The sequence below is a fragment of the Opisthocomus hoazin genome, chromosome 14 (assembly GCF_030867145.1).
Source record: "Opisthocomus hoazin isolate bOpiHoa1 chromosome 14, bOpiHoa1.hap1, whole genome shotgun sequence".
Classification (NCBI taxonomy): domain Eukaryota; kingdom Metazoa; phylum Chordata; class Aves; order Opisthocomiformes; family Opisthocomidae; genus Opisthocomus; species Opisthocomus hoazin.
The window spans coordinates 16,663,656-16,683,210 of NC_134427.1; the positions used below are offsets into that span (position 1 = coordinate 16,663,656).

At 42.8% G+C, this 19,555-nt stretch overlaps 1 protein-coding gene across 1 annotated transcript; it reads left to right on the forward strand.

The window, feature by feature from the left end:
* Window positions 1-68: 68 nt before the first annotated feature.
* COMMD5 (COMM domain containing 5) lies at window positions 69-18,903 on the forward strand. The gene is made up of 7 exons (XM_075435181.1): window positions 69-246; window positions 3,047-3,207; window positions 4,344-4,372; window positions 8,320-8,370; window positions 12,352-12,447; window positions 14,272-14,347; window positions 18,392-18,903. The coding sequence occupies exons 1-7, from the start codon at window positions 102-104 to the stop codon at window positions 18,491-18,493; spliced, it is 660 nt and encodes a 219-aa protein (XP_075291296.1). The 5' UTR covers window positions 69-101; the 3' UTR covers window positions 18,494-18,903.
* The last annotated feature ends 652 nt before the right edge of the window (window positions 18,904-19,555 follow it).

Below are 19,555 nucleotides of genomic sequence, written 5' to 3' on the forward strand. Positions count from 1 at the left end.
GCGCTCCTTCCGGCGCCGGCCCCCAGCGCTGGGGCGGCACAGCGCCCCCTGTCGCGGCGGAGGGCGGCCCAGGCGGCATCGCCAGGCGGGGCCGCGCTGCCATGGCGGCGGGGGCGGCCTATGGGCACGGCGAGAGCGGCGGTGGCCGCGGCGGCTTCCTGGGGCCACGGGTGCCGGCCGAGGTGGAGGCCATGGCCCGCGTCGTGCAGGACGTGGGCAAGGAGACCTTCCGGCGGCTCCTCAGAGGTAGGGTCCGGGCGGACCCGGCCCGGTGGGGCCGCTGAGGGAGGCGCGGACGGCCGCGGCTGTGCTGGGCCGCGGCGCCGTGGACGTGGCTGCTCCCTGACGCCGGGGCCGGGGACTGAGTCGCTGCCGGGTGAGGCCCGAGACCCCGTGGGCGTTGTGACAACGCGCGGGAGAAGGCGCAGAACCTCAGAGCGCGGGTGCCTGGCTGGGGCTGCGAGGCTGAGCACGCTCTGCCCGCGGGGCTGCGGGGCTGCTCCCCGCGGTGAGGCGAGACGCGGGTGAGCTTTGCCAGGGACCACCAAAATCAGGGTTACGCACTGGAGTAAATTATCGTATGCGAAATAATCACAGAGTAACCGAAGAGCTGGTTAGCGGCGCGCGAGGACAGCGCGGCGTAGTGCTGCGAGCCTCGCCGGCACATGCTCTCAGCGCACTGCCTCTGGGGCCTTTTCGTCCTGATTTGAGTCGAGACGGACTCGGAGCATCTGGTGGCTGGTTTGTCTTCATGAGCGTTGCTGCACAGCGTCAGAAATGGAGCGATGTATCCAGGGTTTGCTTGCAGGGACTGGAAGCCATAAAGCGATGTATGGGCAGAGGTGTTTGGGGCAGTAGATACAGAGGTTGAACTGTATTTGCTGTCAAGCGCAGGGGCAGCGGAGACCAAAAACCTGTTTCAGTGCCAGGAAGCCTGACCGTCTCCTAAGCCCCGTCTGGGTTTAATTTCGGTGTAAACTATCGCCTGCATTTAGGTGTGCAATAAATGCTTCCTACTGTAGGGGGAACAAACAGTCCTTCAAAGCCGTCCGGAGCCAGAGCAGGTAACGCTGCCGCACGGGGTGCCCGGAGCGGGTGGCGGCAGCCTCCAGATTACGCAGAAATCTCCAGGCGTCTTCTGCTCTCGCTGCTCTGTGATTAACAGCGGGCAGGGCAGAGGTTTTTTTTTCTTCGAGGCTTTGAAGGCATGATGGATTCCGACACAGTATATCTAAATTGCTCTGGCACTTGCACCAAGTTAGTTTTTTGAGGCTGTTGCTGTTACTTTATTGCTAAATAATAACTAATATAAAACAGGAGATGCTGCTTCATATGCCTGCTCAGTTCACGATGTCAAAACTGCATATACCGTTATCTCAGGGTTATCCAGGCTCTGCTAAACTGCCAGTGAAAGTTCGAGGCTGCAGGCATCTTCTACTAGGAGCAAATGACCCAGCAGTGAGTTTTCTTTGGATGGTTTTGGGTTATTCTTTTTTTTTCTCCTTCAGATTGATTGTTGGAAGCGTTGGTACAGCTGATATTTCCAACTTCTCTGAGCTATACTGAGTAAAAAATCTTGTATTCTAGGGGAATGCAAGTAGGTTATAAAAGAAGACATGGCTTTTTAACCAGTTATTAGAATTGGTTAAGAGAAAGAAGACTGATATTGTCATTAAAGCTATCTAGTTAAAAACTACAAGCAACATGTTGTCCTTTGAAGAAACAGATCAAAGTTGTATTTACGTAGGCGATTAGACCACAGCCTGTTTCCTGCTCTGTGCGTTACCTGGTAGACAGGCCTCAGTGCTGAGCTGTGTTTGGCCTTCCCAGTAAACAGAATCTTCTCAAAGTCAGTTTGGTTGTCGTAGAGCAGAGCCTTTTTCAGACAACGTGGAAAGCTTGGTACTAGCACCTTGCACATCCTAGCTGCTCTCTGCGAAGTGCCAGAGAAAATCAGTCAGGCACGTGAATGATCCAAGACTCACCCCTGAATTTGATGTGTGTATAAAAATGTGAAAAGCAAAGAGAATTTATCCAGAATTAGAAGAATAGTAGCGAGTGGAACCCTCCTAATATCAAAAGGAATGCTGGCGGTTTGATTAAAACTGTAAAACTCTTTTTTTTCAACCTTACTATTAAGCTAATCTCCTAGTGTTCTTAGTGTTGGCTTTCAGTAACATTTGGTGGACATTTTAAACTTTTCATGCACTATTTACAGCACTAAATATGGCTCATTATAACTGACTAATCTAATGCCCCGATCCTGCAATGGGATTGTGTCAGTAATCTTTTTTTTATCCACGGTGGGACTTCCTGTGGCTCTGTCCAGACTGATCAGAGTGCAGCAGAGAGGCTGACATGACAACAGAAATTTATGTAAGTCAGTGCATATATGGAAAAAGGAAGAATAACTGAATGATGAAGATTCAAATAAACCCACACCAGTTATTAGTGTATAATATTGCCACATGGGTTAACAGAGATTTGCTTTAAAGTTTGTATTATGAGCAGTTGTGCAAACTACAAGACTTCAAGGTTTAGTTTTGTCTCCTTGCTTATTTAATCCTTAGTCTCTGCTGACACTGCAAGATAAATTACTTATGTGAAACGTTGGAGAACAGTGTTGAATTGTTTACTCTCAGTCTTCTGTTATCCTGCATATCAGAAGCGTAATTAAGCTGTAAGCAGACTTCTGATGTGAACAAGTTTGTCGATAGAAGCCCAAGTTGGATTTGTACTCATGAGCGGTGAATTTTTTTATCTTTTTTGCATTATCCCACTGGAACAGAATTCAGCAGTGAAAACATCTCCAATTTTACAATGCAAAAGCTTAATCCATTGAAGTTCTCTTGGTAAAGTGTTGGGAGACCGACCTGTGGTGGTGGATGATCAGATGTGTTTACAGAGACTTGAAGTGACAGTTTCACATCAGGAAAAATGTCAGTACATGAAGTCAAATAAAATCATACACATGATTATGTTAATGTTCACAGTCTCCAGGTCTTCCTCTTTTTAAAGGGATCTTGCTTTGCTTTCTTATTTACAGTCACTGTTAATGCATTGGAAGGAAAAGACTGCAAGGACTCTGTCAAACTGATTGCAGAAAGCACTAATCTCTCAGAAGAGCAACTTGCTTTCCTCATTTCTGGCATGTATACCCTTCTCCGAGAAGCACTGAGACTCCCCGTATCGACTTTCAAACAAGAAGTAAGTTCTGGGAGCACTCGGAGTCCTGATAAGTTAAAAGCCGCATCAGACGCGAGTTACCATCTAAACCCTATTTGCCAGGGTGGGGAGCTGCACATAAAAATGTGCTCCAAGTTTAAGTGGTTGGAAGAAACTTAAAATTCTAAGAGCTTATTATTGCACTTGTTGGGTAGATTTACGGTGAGCTTTTTGGAAGATAATTTAAGCTTTGGGAAAGAGATTCCTGTATCTTTTTTCTGCTTTAGCATCCTGTTTACTGTGCGTATTTGTTTTTTCTCTTAAATTAAAACCCAAGAATAAACCTTTGCAAAGAGTTATTTCATTGGCAACAACTCTCTCTCTTACCCTAATTGTGTGTTCACACATACAGCTCATTTTGTCCATGCTTGCAATTTCTCATATTTGTTTGTCTGCCTTTTTTCATACTTCTGCCACAGAGGAAGGAAAGTCTTATGGCTAGAACAATATAGTGGAAATTGGGTGAAAGTGCTACTTCTGTTTATACTGTGGATGTTCTGCGTGAATATGTGTACATCTGCCACATTCCCAACGCCTGTTCCTTCTCAGTGGCTATTTTCTTTCCTTTTTCATGTTACATTTTTTCTTTTATCTTTTCTTTTTTTTTTCTTACGTGAATGAACCACTTCTGGGCTTCCGGCCTCTGTTGTTTAAGATACTTCTTTCATATTTACCCAGGCATACTGGGAAAGCGGATGTATTGCAGGAAACATAGCAAAAGTATGCTTTTAGCATTCAGAGCTTATCTTTTGCCATTTCCTTTCTGTTGTTACAGTTTAAACAAGTTACTGCAAAACATATTTGAGAATGAGGGCACATAATTACTCTAAAAAAAGAATATGTTATGGATACCTACATAAAAGAAATGGCAGGAATGTTATTTTCAAAAATAAAGGCTTCCAAGAGATCTAGGCCTTTAAAATTCGTTTCTCGCAACTCGATTGAACACTTCCAGAAATTCTTCTCAATATATAACCTGTCATTTCAAAACTACTGGCACTCAAGACTGAAACTTGTGGGGAAGAGATACCAAGCAAGTAACCACTATTAATTCACTAGGTAAGAAATGATCTTTCAAGACTACGTCCTGTAAAATGTCACCCTCTTTGTCTTTCTAGGTTTTTAAGGAAGACCTAAAGGAGCTCAGGTATGCCTCATTTTTTAATCTATTTGTTTTTCCGTAACTTTTATGAAACTGCTTCCCAAAATCAATTTTTTTTACACAAAAAAGTCAGTATACAAATTACCTGTAAATAATACATAATACATCTGTTGCCAAATGTCATGCGTAAGCCAGAGGAAAAAGCCAGGTGTTGTGTAAGACTTGATCTAGTGCTGAGCATGAGCAGTAAATTTCACACGCTGGGGAGACTGGTCTAATTTAGTTCGTAATGTAGGTTATGCAAATGTGAGTGACCTTGTCTCTGCCATCTCCACCTTGCCCTGCAATATTTTTTACCATGTTTGGTAAGACAGTGGTAACGTTTCAGGAGCTAAGACACTGCCCTACTTTTTTTTGTCTTTGAAAGGCCAATGATATAACGCTCGTGAAATCCTACCACATTGTTCAGCTCCAATCTCACCTGCCCGTTACCCAAGAAAGCATAACATTTGTTACAGGCTTAGTCCAAACCTGCATCAGTCTGTTCAGAGTATCTCTGAGTAGAACTTCATCTCCTAAGAGCTAGACATCGTATGCTAATAGTCTTTATAGGTTTTCCCTTATGTCCATATTCAGTAGCAATGAGAGAATAACAGCAGTTGGTGTTTTCATCTATAGAGAAACCTTTGCACCAAGGCCCAATTATTTAAAAAATGCTAGTTTCTCATAATTCTTAGTGTTCTGTTTGCTACCTAGGAGAAATAGATAGATATGTTTCTAATTCTGCCTTTTTTCATCCTGATTTGTCCGTTAACCTGCAAATTGGCTTTCTCCTCAGACTGTGTTCTGCAGAGTCATAAGCATAACTTACTTTATGAGCAGCTTCAGGGAAATGAAAGCTGCAGATTATTCGGTAAGAGGTGTAGCTGGGGCCGTGATGAAAGGTGCCTTGCTAGTTGATACAATTTTGTCTGCAGTTCAGTGCTGGAGTTTGGCCTGCCTTTTGTCGTGTGAGCTAAAATGCAAGCTGCTTCCTCTGCCACGTCATGGAGTTCACACCCAGGTTAAAGTAGGTCAGTAAGAAACCGATGGATTGTTTCTGACCCAGTGGGAGTTGGTGTTTTTTGAGGTGCATGCAGAATGTGTTCAGGGTGATTAAGGAATAATGAAGAACAGTAAAAGCTCCATGCCAGGTTCTCTGGGGTGGGTGAATATTCCTCTGCGGAGCTGCGGAGAGAGTGGGTACACAGGAGTGCCAGAAGTCACTGGCTGGGCTGGCTGCGTACACTGGTTGTATCTAGAAATACAGACTCCCAGGCCACTGTCCTTGCCATCTGACAACACTTTAATGCCTCACACTTTTGTAGTTGTGGGATTTTTCATACTTTATGGATTATTCATGGAACTATGAAGGCACTTTTCAGTCTGGATGATCTTTTTTATATCTTTGAAATATTGAAAAATCTTTTTTTGTCTTGTTCTGGCTAACATGACTGGTATAGCAGCAATAGTTCAGGTAACTGCATTTGTGTTGCTTGCAGACTTGTATGTTTTATGTGCCGCAAAATAACAGAAGCAAAAATAACAGAAGCTCAAAGGTAGCATTAATGCGCCTGTTCTAGTTGCTATGCTCCCATGATTCTCACATTATTGGGACTCTTCCTAACTTCCATCTCTGACAGTCTTATTTCCTGTGAGTAGCTCTCTTCACCTTGTGACTAAACTTAGAAGATTAAATAGCTTATTTTACCAAGCTATGATACTTAGTAAATTTGGTAGCACCTTTAGCGCCATCGATCCCTGTGGGAGATGTCATTTCCTACGTTTCCCAGTGCACTTGGGTTTGGAGGTGAAGTACCTGCTCATTTTTAAGGCACCTACTAATTACATTCAGACACTTATCCTCCTGCAGTGGGTCATCCTGTGGTCATGTGCATGAAGAATACATGTAACTGGTTGAACAGCAGTGTCCTGGCATTATTGGCACCCAGTGTTTGAGCAGGTATTTTGCATTTTAAGGCAGAAAAAATGGCTTATTTCCCTTTTACATTGTGTCTCCTTTTAAAAGGTTTGAGCTCTGAGACAGGTCACCTTTTTTTTACCTCTTCTGCATTCTATTTTGTTTTCTTCAGTGAAGCTGAAGATTGGACTAATTCCACCTATATAAAGCCTTGTAATTCTCGATTTCCTGGTGATGTGGCTTGTCTTGGCTTCTAGTTTTGATGGAGAGAGAGGCTGATTAATTAGATCAATACTACTGGTTTCACAGGGATGCCATTCTATATATCCTCTATTTCTTGGCCTGGCTGGCTGAGCCAGTGAGAATGAATTCACTCTAAACTGTGGGTACTATTTTTTCCCTCCCCTCTTAGGCTGTTTGATAACTTCATGTCTCAGGCCAGTAACATGGGATTGAGACATCCTCACACCTTCTTCCTTGCCCTTTGAGTCCCTTCCTCAGAATGTTCCTTCGAAAACCGATTGCCACCTGTAGCTCAGGCCTGAGCTGTGCCATGTTCTGTGTCTGATCTGCTCAGTGTGTGACTGGCCTCATGTAAGCTGTTTGAGCCAGGAACAGAATTTTCAGCAAAACCATTAACTGCACAGCAAAAATAACAGAAGCTCAAAGGTAGCATTAATGCGCCTGTTCTAGTAACATGCTCTTAAGGTCGAGCAAGTATTGTGATAGGTATCATAATAATCGTATTACAACCCCCTGTCTCCAGCTCTTCCGCTACATACAGAGGATATTTGGTCATCATCAGGATGGGTTAAGTGATACACTTGCACGGAAAGTAGAAGTAATGTTTGCAGAAATAGTGTCTTGTCTCTTCTGAAAGACAGACATGAGCAGCCAAAAAAGCACTGTCTAGTCTCTCCTCCTCACTTCCCAGTTTGTCTCAGATAACTACCTTGCTAATATGAATTCAGTTTTGTTCAAGCACCATTTAAAAATGTGTTTTAACCTCACTTCTTCCAGTGAGAATTCAAGCTCTAATAACTGCTGTTTCATCTTCCCACTGTGTGAGTTGATGAGTTGTTTTTTCTCCCATCATTAGACACTGTAAACCCTTTAGGACAGGTAACTTCCTTGTTTGCTTCGATTTTCCTTTGATACACCGCTGTGTATCTCAAGCCACTGGTGAGTAATGTCTGTGGGCACTGATTCATGTCGAGTGCTGGGTTTAACTGTGGCATCAGCAGTAGTTACTTCTCCCACTTGTCCAACGTGTCTCTCTGTGGGAGGTTAGTGTCCCTGTGGCAAAGGCAGCTGAATGGATATTGTTTGCTTGACAGTCTTTGCAATTCACAGCCTGATATATTGAACTGAAAATCAACAGCAGCTTGTTTACAAGGCGACAACAGTGTCAGAGAAATGGTAAAGTAGTGGAAAGGCATAGGGTGGGTGGAACATGAGTTAATATATTCGACCAGTTCTCATGGTCCCCACCAAATTTATGCTTGACCTCCTCATGTTAGAGATATGCTCCTCTTGTAAGTAATCTTAGCTACAAGGGCCTCTGTTTTTACTTTTGAGGGCACAGTTCATTCTGTCTTCTTTTCATTACAGTTCAGGTGAAACCAGAATGAAATGTGTAGGTTTGGGATTTTTGAAAGCGTGCATTGCTGGCCTGCCTTCTGCACTTGTCAGAGCCATCAGTAGAACTTTTCCTGACTTCACTGAGAGAAGTTAAGCAAATATTGGGTTGTTTTGAAACTCACTGTTGCCATACTAGGTAGGACAGGAAGATTTAATGCCATTTTCAGGGTTCTTGATATAGAAACCATAGGCTGTCCTTTTGGGCTCTCAGAAGACTGAATCAGTACTGAAGTGCTTACGTAAGAGCTGGTGGCAATTTTAAGCAACGGAAGATGGAAAATGTTGACACATTTCTTGTGTTCTGTAACAGATTTTTTTTGTTGTTGTAGCTAAGGCCATATATTTGTGGTTACAAAACACTTAACTGTTTTGTATTGCTCTTCTCTTTAAGGATACCAGAAGATTTCATCGTGGACTTTTCCAGCATAGTCTTTGGTAACAGGTTAGTGTCTTCATGCACATGAAGGTGCAGGGCTGCACAGAGCTCTGCTGACAAAAATCCCGGGCCTATTGAAGGAACAGCAAAATTCTCTAAATTAATGAGAACAAGATTTGTCCCATGATTTTGATTCAACATAACGTGATGTCCATCATGCATGGCTATATATGGAGTAAGTAGCTTTCATGACGATTTTCTGTTTTGCTGTGATCATCACCCATCAGTTTTTATAACATTCTGTAAACTGTTAGGTGCGTCAGTACCTACAGATGAAAAATACATTGCAGAATTAAGCATTTTTATCATCATTATCATTGCAAGTTAGAGCAAAAGTGAGAGACTTGCTTTGTTGAGAGGCAAGCTACATATGCCTTCTACGTGCTGTCGTTCGTGGAAGCTTTCTCAGACAGCATTTAATCAAGTCATAATGTACAGTTGAATTGGGAATTCACACTGGGTGACTTGATGACACGTATGGGATACCAAGTGCTCTGCTAGCTGTACTTCATTTTCTAAGCAGTATACCTCAGTAGCTGCAGAAGAAGTACTAAACCAGGAAAGTTTTGAACAGTCTATCTTTTGTCTGTTCTAGGGATTCGTTTTTTCTGTGTGCTCAACCATGTTTGCCTTATTCTATGTCTACAAATTGCTTGAACTTTTTGCATATGCAAAACTTTCCTTCTTGAAACTTGAGGTCACTCAGCACGTGGCATCACTAACCCAACGCTGCTCCAGATATTCTGCGTGGAATCCTGATAATCATAGTTGTGGTATTTCAGTTACCCTCACTGAATGCTGCTACCAAAGTTAAAAATATTTTTCATTTCCTTGGTTAAGATCTTGGCTTAAAGCTAAAGGTTCTTGGAATAAAAATAAGTTCAGCCTTCTCATCTTTTCTTTGCTCTTCTGTTTGAATTATAGGTGTTAAGAATGCAAAATGCATGGTTGCAAAGTGGAAATATTGTTTGCAGTGGAGAAAGAAGATAAATTTAGATGTCATTTGAAGCATGCATGATTGTCTGTTTTCTACTGTGAAATCACGATGCTGGAAAATTTAGCTTTTTCTCATTTCGAAAGCTGTGATTATCCAGTGTAATCTTGCTCTGTGTTTTGAGACCGGAGAAGAGCACCTCGGATTTGATTTCTAGACAGATCTGCTTTTATAATCTTAAATGTAACACTGAATCATACATATGCTTATTGAGTTGTAAATATATATGATTGTGATGGTAAGAGAAGTATTAGCATCTGATCAAAAATTCGGTATGAGCTAGATAACCCCCCCCCAAAAAAAATACTTTTCCTGGCATCTTACCCTATTTTTGCAGTTTTGTTCTCTAAACAACAGCTCTGAAGTACTGGAAATTTGACTTTTGTATTTGTGTGTCCCCGCAGTTCCATCAAGCTATGCAGACTGAAAGAAAAACTTGCCACATTGACACCATCAGATAACTGCATGAAATGAAAACTTTTTAAGGGAAGGGATAACCCTAATTTCCCCCTCTCCGAATGTTTCTAATAAATGTACTGCCTTTTTTTTAAATAGTGTAGTTTTAGTTTCTACCAGGAGGGTGCGTTCTGTGTGCCATTTGTCAGCATTTCACACATCGCAATTTACTCATTCTCTCTGTTCAGTGGCCTGCTAGGCATGTGTTGTTCTGTACATAGGGAACCATCCAGAATTTGTCGTTAGTTTTGATATTGTTAGGTCAGCTGCTGCACCAGATTATCTAATCTTTCACTTTCTAGTGCTCTTCTTTTGCATCCTTTGACAGATGATGTTCTTGTCACGAGGTGTGTTGTCCTTTCAACGTATAATTTGGATGGTCTCTCACTGATCCATGGTGCTTTACTTGTTCTAACTTCTGCCTTGTGCACTATGTGCTGACAGTGTCTTGCAGCTGTTGGCACAGAGTGTTTACAAAATGTAATTATAGTCTGTAGGTTTTGGATATAAGATCCATTGAGTCTTTTCTGCTCCACTTTGCTATTCCTCTTAGAAATCAATGGCTTGATGAATGGCCTGTATGATCTCTCTCTGCGTGTTGGCCACTATGCACATTCTGTCATCCTTACAGGATTCTTGCAGTTCCAGTTGCAATCTTGTCCAAGCTGGAAAGGTGGTGACAGAAGCTTAAGCTAAGCTATAAAAGCCATGACTCTTTCCGAGGGAGTGGCACTGAAGTGCAGTCCTTGACCAGAACTAAAGCTTTGTAGTTTGACCACAGAAATGCCATAGCTTAACAATATTCAGAAGCTTCAATGTTTGGGTGTTGCTGACCTTTCTGACCACTGCTAACTAGAATGTCTTCCTGTTTTCTCTACTCTTTCTTCCCTCAAAGTGCTGGTGCTGCGCTGAATGGACTATCTTCTATTGATGGGAGTTAGGGTGTCTTAAGGAAGCAGTAGCAGTGTGGCTATTTTTAGGCACTCCCCAAATTAAGCAATACTCTGGCAGCAGCTCGCCACAGAGGGAAAGGCCTGTTCTTATTGTTTAATCCTGCTAATGACCGTTCTAGACTCCAGCTCCTCATGATTGCACCCAGCTGTGGTGACCTACTTCCTATCCAGTAGCTGACAGTGAGTAAGAACCAGCTGATTATTTTTTCTGCTCATTCCTTTACATACTATTAGGAATGTGTGTCACTTGTGACACCACCCACCCTCCCCCCACCCCCCAAAAAAACCCAAAAAGGATAAATTCATTCTTATATTGCCTTTGCTAAATGCAGGAGTATTGGAGGATCTCAGGCTGTCAGTCCTGTGTACCTTATCAAATCATTAATCTTTCTGGACAGTTTCTAAAGGCACCAGCTAACTTGCACACAAGAATCTGAGTAGGGATGTTAGACTATCATTCTTACAGTCCTGGATTTGTTCAGAGAGGATTCCTTTCTGACATAACGTCTGTAATTAGGTTATGTCTAGCACCATGGATAAAGGATATAACGTTTCTTATCCTGCCCTTAGCGGGAGTACTGGAGTAGCTTTGAAATGTACCATAAATAACTTCCCGAGACATGGGATGCTTAGAAAAACAAAGAAAAAAAAGATATGGTAAATAACACAAAGTCCAGACTAGCTCCTGAATGGACCAGCTCAGTGACCTCATTCTGAAGATATTTCCGCATATATATCTAAAAATGGGTGGTTGTTAGGTCTTTGTAACAGATTTGGCTTGTTTACTTACCCAGAGGTTAAGATGCTGTTAAAATTTTGAAGACTGTCAACCATCTGAAGTTTAATCACTGTCAACTGTATTTCCTCGCAGAAATAAACTGAGGCTTGATCAGCCTGCTTCTTCCTGCAATATGAGTAATAAATGAAGTCCTTGACTTACACATTAGACTAGACAAAAATCTTGAAGGCTGTGCTGGGGTTGGCAGTGAATATTATGTAAGGAATTTAGAGTTTGTAAATTATGTTGGATTAGCAAGAACCACTGTGTGATTATTTTTTTTTTAAATGTGCTTCAAAGTACACGCTAATATTATTATATTTTAAAACATCGCTGCTCGCTAATACTAGATGCTTTCTGCTGAAGGAACACAGTGACTTTATTCAAACTTTCTTGCTCAAGTCATCTGTCTCGTTCCTGTTGGATCTGCATGAAGGTAAAGATGTATTTGCAGATGCCTTTCTGTGCCTCACAGTTACATATAATTGAAATAATAGATATGCCAGCCACCACAATGACTCTTACTAAACTTTATAGTGACATCAGTTTACTGGAATGACACAGAGTCACTTGGTCTCTTTTTTTTAATACAGACCATAGTTAAGCACAGGAAAAGTGGGTAATCTGAGCACAGCTGTCTTAAATACACAAAACCTCCACTCATTCAGACCTCTCTAAACGAGGGTAGATGTAGAAGAGAAACAAATTCCAGACAGGTTTATTCTGAGGAATCTTATTTTCTCTTTAGGCTGTTGTTTCTTTTATGAATTTGCATTTCAGTCTCCCATTTCTGATTTACTCTGTAGGCGTCCTGCTTCCGAAGCCACAGCTCTGATAGGAGGAAGTAGGCTGCCAAGCGTCCAGGACTTCAAGTGGAGAGTGGACGTAGCTATATCCACAAGGTATAAGAGAGAATCCTACATGACCTTAGAAATTAATTTGCCCAAGGTTGAACCGACTTCTTGTGCTGCTTAAAAATGTTAACAGTGTTAAAATGTATCTTGCTGTTAGGGATTGGCATGTAGCATTAAACGGTAAAATACGGAGGGGATTTTCTGAATAATGTAGAAGTCAGCTTATAGACAGGTTACTGCTGTTAACATAGACTTACCGAAAGGCTGCTGCCTTCATCTTCTACTAATGATACTTTTTAGGCTTCTTATTTGTTTTAATCTCTAAAACCTCTGTATTGGAAACATTTCACTCAAAGTTTGAGTCTCTCTTCCAATATTTTAAAACTAAATGGAGCTGATACAACTCCACAGGTCCTCAGAGACGATGGAATGAATTAGATGGATGGAGCCTAACACAGCCAGCCAAGCTCTCAGTTTCACTGGAGCAAGGGAGGGAAATCATCTGTTCAATGTCTGAAGTAGACTACAATTTGTATGTTGCACATGTTAAATAAGATGACTTTCCATCACCTGTACGGTCTGCTCTAGATTCTACACAGAGAGGCTCAGAACAGCACCTTTACACTGCCGTAGTTATGCAGTTGGTCGTTGATCTACCTCCTAGTTTCTTTCACAGAACAGGAGTAAAGGCCTTTGTGATCATCCTGTCTGTGCCTGCAGTGAACAGCTTCTTGCTGTCTGCCGCAGCAGAGGCAGCTGGGGGATGGATCTTTGGCTAGAGCCAGAAGGAAACAGAAACTTGTGGTCTGTGCTGTTCTTGTCTTTGTCTAGTTCTAACCAAGACAGACCAAGGTGAAAGAAGTTGGAAGATGCAGTATTTGTCCGTAGCATAAATTGTTAGCATGAGTGACTTCATATTGCTTTTATGAATACATGCATCTGAGGGAGAGTGCAGTCTCATTGCTGCCATAGCTGAGAGGCCCATGGGTAATCAGGGACAGTCTTCCTGAAATCAAGAAAAAAGGCTTCTAAGTAAAAACTGTAATGACCACAAGCTACTAGCTCAGGTGACTCTCAGATGAGCAGTGCTATAAACACCACACAGGTATCACTATGCAGAAAAATTCTGTACCTTTAAGAGAGCAAAACATACACACAAACACCTTCAGGTACAATGCTTGCAAGCTGCAGGCAAATCCTGTGATTTGTCTTCCAAACAACACAGGAGCAATACATTATCCTTTCCTATTTTCCTTTCCTTTCCTGTCAACCTTCCCCCTGGGAATCCTTGTTTATCGTCCAGCAAGAGCCTCTACGAAGAGGTATGGCTTCTGGCTGTAACGTCTGTCAGTACCTGAGCAGTCTTTGGCAACATCAGTTGGTGGAAGCTGCGCAAGAATGACTCATTTCCCCTCTTTGGGTCATAAAATAACAACCTACGAATTTAGGATGAAGACTGAAAGAGCTTGATTCCCCAAATGAGATGGCAGTTGAAACTATGAAGGAATGGAAGGGATTAATGCAATGTGGTAAATTGCATAAGAAAACTGTGCCTTATTAGTAGCAGTAATTGAGGTCAACTCTTATCCCTATCATAGTTCCACTAAACTGATCATTATGTAAAATGAAAATGCTCCTAAACTTGCAGTTACTATATTATTAAAAAAATGTTTAGTCTCAATACTGAAGTAAATTGGACAGGACTCCTATGTTCATGAGTTTCCAGCCAGCCAGGTACAGGACTCCATGATTGAAATTACTCATGTTCTATGGAAAGCCTGCGTGAACATCTTAAATTATTAATGTACGATGCTGTACTCATCACACTGCTGATGTCTATTGTTGTAATACTAATAATGTAAATAATTTCAGTTCACTGGCCCGTGCACTTCAACCATCCATTCTAATGCTGATGAAGCTTTCAGATGGGACAGCTCATCGCTTTGAAGTAAGTCTGATTGCTGTAATAAATAAAAAAGAAACCACTTGAAGTTCTTTTTAGAAAGTTGAATTGCTATTTAAAATAGTAAAGCTTTTGTAAACAGTGCATTATCGTTGGTTGGTTTGCTTTGGAGTCCTTCATGTTCAGTGTAGCCGCATACAATATATAATGAAACGCCAACCAAAATAATTTCATACTTTGTTCCTACACGCATTTTGCTGAAACCTGATGTGTTAGAAGAATATTAATTCTTCTTCTTAACTGTTGCATAATATCTGGTTTGATTGAAAATTATGATTTTATCAGCTGTAACTTTCAGACCTGATGGTGGCTCTTGAGGGCAGGAAAATTAGTGGGGTAGTTTATATATTGTATGATACGCTTCTAAACCTCCTACATTTGTTAGAGAATAGTAACAGTCTCTACTGTGGCAGAGGCAGTTTTGTTCTCTTTTTCTTCTGGACAGTTCTTGCTGCTGGAAAGAAAGTTAAAAAACCTTTGCCTTTAACCTCAGAATTAGTCAGGTGCAGTATTTATGACACTGTACGTAAAGGCTAGCCAGAAGATGTCATAAACTTCCATATTTTTAACCTTTGAGAAGGAATGCTATTTGTTCTATAAATAACATGGTGTTACATAAAGGAATGCAGTGCACAGCAGGCATTGTTACATTTGAACTCTGTAAAGGTTTTGGCTTCAGTTTGTGTGTTAGTAGTAGTCTAGAGCAAGGACCTAAGCATGGTGGCTTGAAAGAGATGGGCTGATTTTACTGTTACAATGCTTCCCAAGAAGGCAGCTTTTTAGAAATGCACAAATTCTGTGCCACATTGCAAAGCCTTGAGGGTGTCGCTTCACAGAAGATCAAATTCATCCCTCTGTGGACAGTCACAGAATCACAGAATCACAGAATTGTAGGGGTTGGAAGGGACCTCTGTGGGTCATCTAGTCCAACCCCCCTGCCCAAGCAGGGTCACCTACAGCAGGCTGCACAAGACCTTGTCCAGGCGGGTCTTGAATATCTCCAGAGAAGGAGACTCCACAACCTCCCTGGGCAGCCTGTTCCAGGGCTCCGTCACCCTCAGAGGGAAGAAGTTCTTCCTCATGTTCAAACGGAACTTCCTGTGCCTCAGTTTGTGCCCATTGCCCCTTGTCCTGTCACTGGGCACCACTGAAAAGAGCTTGGCCCCATCCTCCTGACACCCACCCTTCAGATATTTGTAGGCATTTATAAGGTCCCCTCGCAGCCTTCTCTTCTTCAGGCTGAACAAGCCCAGTTCCCTCAACCTCTCCTCGTAGGGGAGATGCTCCAGTCCCCTCACCATCCTTGTAGCCCTCCGCTGGACTCTCTCCAGTAGCTCTTCATCTTTCTTGAACTGGGGAGCCCAGAACTGGACACAGTACTCCAGATGAGGCCTCACCAGGGCAGTGTAGAGGGGAAGGAGAACCTCCCTCGTCCTGCTGGCCACACTCTTCTTGATGCACCCCAGGATCCCATTGGCTTTCTTGGCAGCCAGGGCACACTGCTGGCTCATGGTTAACCTGTTGTCCACCAGGACACCCAGGTCCCTCTCCGCAGAGCTGCTCTCCAGCAGGTCCACCCCAAGCCTGTACTGGTGCATGGGGTTGTTCCTCCCCAGGTGCAGGACCCTGCACTTGCCCTTGTTGAACCTCATCAGGTTCCTCTCTGCCCAGCTTTCCAGCCTATCCAGGTCACGCTGAATGGCAGCACAGCCTTCTGGTGTATCTACCACACCTCCCAGTTTGGTGTCGTCAGCAAACTTGCTGAGGGTACATTCTAACTCTTCATCCAGGTCGTTGATGAAGAAGTTAAACAAGACTGGGCCCAGTACTGACCCCTGGGGGACACCACTTGTCACCAGCCTCCAACTAGACTCAGCGCCGCTGATGACAACCCTCTGAGTTCTGCCATTCAGCCAGTTCTCTATCCACTTCACCGACCACTCATCCAGCCCACACTTCCTCAGCTTCCCTAGGAGAATATCATGGGAGACTGTGTCGAATGCCTTGCTGAAGTCAAGGTAGATAACATCCACGGCTCTCCCTTCGTCTACCCAGCCAGTCATGTCATCGTAGAAAGCTATCAGATTGGTCAGGCATGATTTCCCCTTGGTGAATCCATGCTGACTACTCCTGATAACCTTCTTGTCTTCCACTTGCTTCATGATGGCCTCCAGGATAAGCTGCTCCATCACCTTTCCCGGGATGGAGGTGAGGCTGACCGGCCTGTAGTTCCCTGGGTCCTCCTTCTTGCCCTTTTTGAAGATTGGAGTGACATTGGCCTTTCTCCAGTCCTCGGGCACCTCTCCTGTCCTCCAGGACCTCTCAAAGATGATGGAGAGTGGCTCAGCAATGACATCCGCCAGCTCCCTCAGCACTCGTCCAGCTCAGAGAATCCCCTGTGCACTGTTTGAGGTCTTCCATGGAACTTAAATGATGCCATGGAATTCAGGTTAACCCTTTTCAACAGGGTAAATTTCACTTGTGAGAGTAAGAACTAGTATATACTCTTTACTGTTTAGATTTGGGGCTTTATTTCCTGGTATGCAATGTCAAGCCTTGGTGGCATTGCGCCTGGTTGGTTTGGTTTGGTTTGGTTTTAATGTTTTTTGTTGTAAGTGTGTGGAAGACCCTTTGCTGTGCTGCAGTGGAGATGTGTTGGCGTGCCTGCGCAGTACGTGCGGACGTGCAGCTATCTGATGGCAAACAATGGGCTGCTCTTAGAGTCAGCTCTTTGCTGCTGCTTAGATCTGAATGCCGAAGATCTGGCCGTAAACACAATTTCTGTATCTGATGAGTGGTCTTCCCACCGTTAGTAGCTCTTTGGGATAAACCTGTGTTTTGGCTCAAGGTACCATATGCAAGCAAATACAGTCCTCACCTCTTCAGTTTCGTTTCATTTGGACATGTTCAGAGTGTCCTGCTAACTAACAGGGCTTACATAAGATGGTAAGTCCAGAAGATAATTCTGTTATGAACAGTTTTTAAATGTGTGTGCCACAGGGAGAAGTTACACCCTCTTGGGTATTTTTAATCATGGTGTGATTTCTGACAATGAAGATTTTTGAAAAAGCAATGGGAATTGCAGCATTTTGAGTCTTGTGTATATGTCAAAAGTGAAAAGGACATGATGCCTTTTTATGCATTTTGGATGCATATGGAAAATGCAAATCAGATGTTGGATTCCTCTCACATAATTGATATCTGTGCTACAGTAGGCAGAAGGATGACAAGGGACTCTGTCAAAAGAACTGTGTGTTGTCAGTGTAGTGAAAGCAGGAGAGTAAATTCGGCAGTGCTCTGCCGAGCAGCCTGGGACTCACCAGGCTGTTGGTACTGACGCCAGCACATGCGTTTGTGCACTGCGCTGATCTTAATCTGTGTCACCCAGTCTGTGCCTGCGCTCAGATGTGGCCCTCTGTCTTTACAAATAATAGACTTCCATCCTTTTGGCTTCTCAGGCTTGAAATGGTAAAGGAAAGCCCATTAGTCTCCTGCACAGTTGAAAATATTTTGTATATGTAATCAAAGTCTTCTGCCTCCCATGTGTAGACAGTGCCCAGTCCTCTTTGCTCTTGAGGTTGCTGCCAAGTCTCTTGCTTTGAGGCTCAATTCCTTTCTTCTGCAGGTTTGGACAATCAGCATATGTGAACTTTGTTGCTTGAGAATTCTGTAGGCTCCATGACCTTCCAGGTGTCTTTATCTTTCCTGCCTATCCATGACTCTTCCATCACCAGAGCAGCCATCAGTTCACCTCCTGGAGTACTTCCTTTCTCGCATCCAGCAGTACAGAAAATGTACTACGTAGCTGTTACTTCGTTTTTTTCCCCACTGTCATCTTCTTTTTCATCCAGGTGATTTAGCTGAATTAACTGAATGTTATTAACCTCAAATCCTTTGTCCTAAATCTAAAAAAACCTGTATTTTAAGAGAGATTGGGCTGACACTGTGGAATGTTCCCTATCCACAGGCATGCCCTAGTCAAAGTTCCTAACATGTTTCACATTTTCTAACCTGAATATTCTGTTTCAGGTACCAGTTGCTAAGTTTCAAGAGCTGAGATACAATGTTGCCCTTATACTGAAGGAAATGAATGATTTGGAGAAAAGGAGCATACTGAAGATCCAGGACTGAACCCTTCTAAACTGGGAGTTTATAAAACAGATCTGAAACCCTCAGCGTGTTTGACAAATGGCAGAGCAGGGGACCGTCACCACTTTGCCTGTCTGAACTGCAGTGCAGCATTTATGACGTCTGCTGTAAATACTTTTTTGATTCAAGTGTTAAAAGCACAAGCTCTTTTCATAAGACTTGTGAAAAACAAAAAATATAGCTATGAAAAAGCATAATGGTGTTTGTGAGCATTTCTGTATGATTCATCAAAACATTTTTTAAATAACTGTCTTAATAGATGTAAGAGTCATTTATTTCTGATTATGATTCATCACTCTAATAATTTTTGAAAGCGTGCTACCGGAAGCCCCATCAATGTGTATCATAAGAAAGCTCTGTAATATTTCAAATAAATAAAATTAACAAAACCATTCCTGCGCTCTAGTATGACAAATGTGAATGTGAGTTTTGCATAAGTAACATTGCTGTCTGGCTTCTCACCAAGTGACTGAGGTGTAGCTACAGATACTTACAGGCTAATTTTGAAGAAAATTGGAAGTCTGTGGATCAAGAAAGAAGTATCGACTGAGCTTCCAGAACTAATTCCATGGACTTGCAGAAGTGGAAAGGTGCAATCTGAATCTTTATCTGTTTGATCAGGATGGACTAAATAGCAGGAATCTCGTAGATTTCTAACTGGAAATGCCTGCCTCTTTTTTCATGTATTTCCTAGGTGTTCGATGTAAATGGAATCATCTGACTTATTACTGGACAGAAACCTCTGGCACTGTGATGACAGCGAACAGCAAGGGGCAGTAATCTTGTAGACCACGACTGCTATAAACTCATTAATGGTGTAAGTCAGACCCCAGGTTGAGGAGGCTGCATACAGCCTCTGGGATGAAGGTCACAGGGATGAGGATATCCAAGCCCCCAGGTAAAGAAAAAAAGAGTTAAGCATAGGCTGAAGTTCGCTGAAGTGGTCAGGCAGCCCCTGAACTGGTCAGGCAGTGGGACTTGGATCATTGTAGGTCCCTTCCAACTGAAATATTCTAAGTTACTTCTTTGCCCCATGAGTAAACT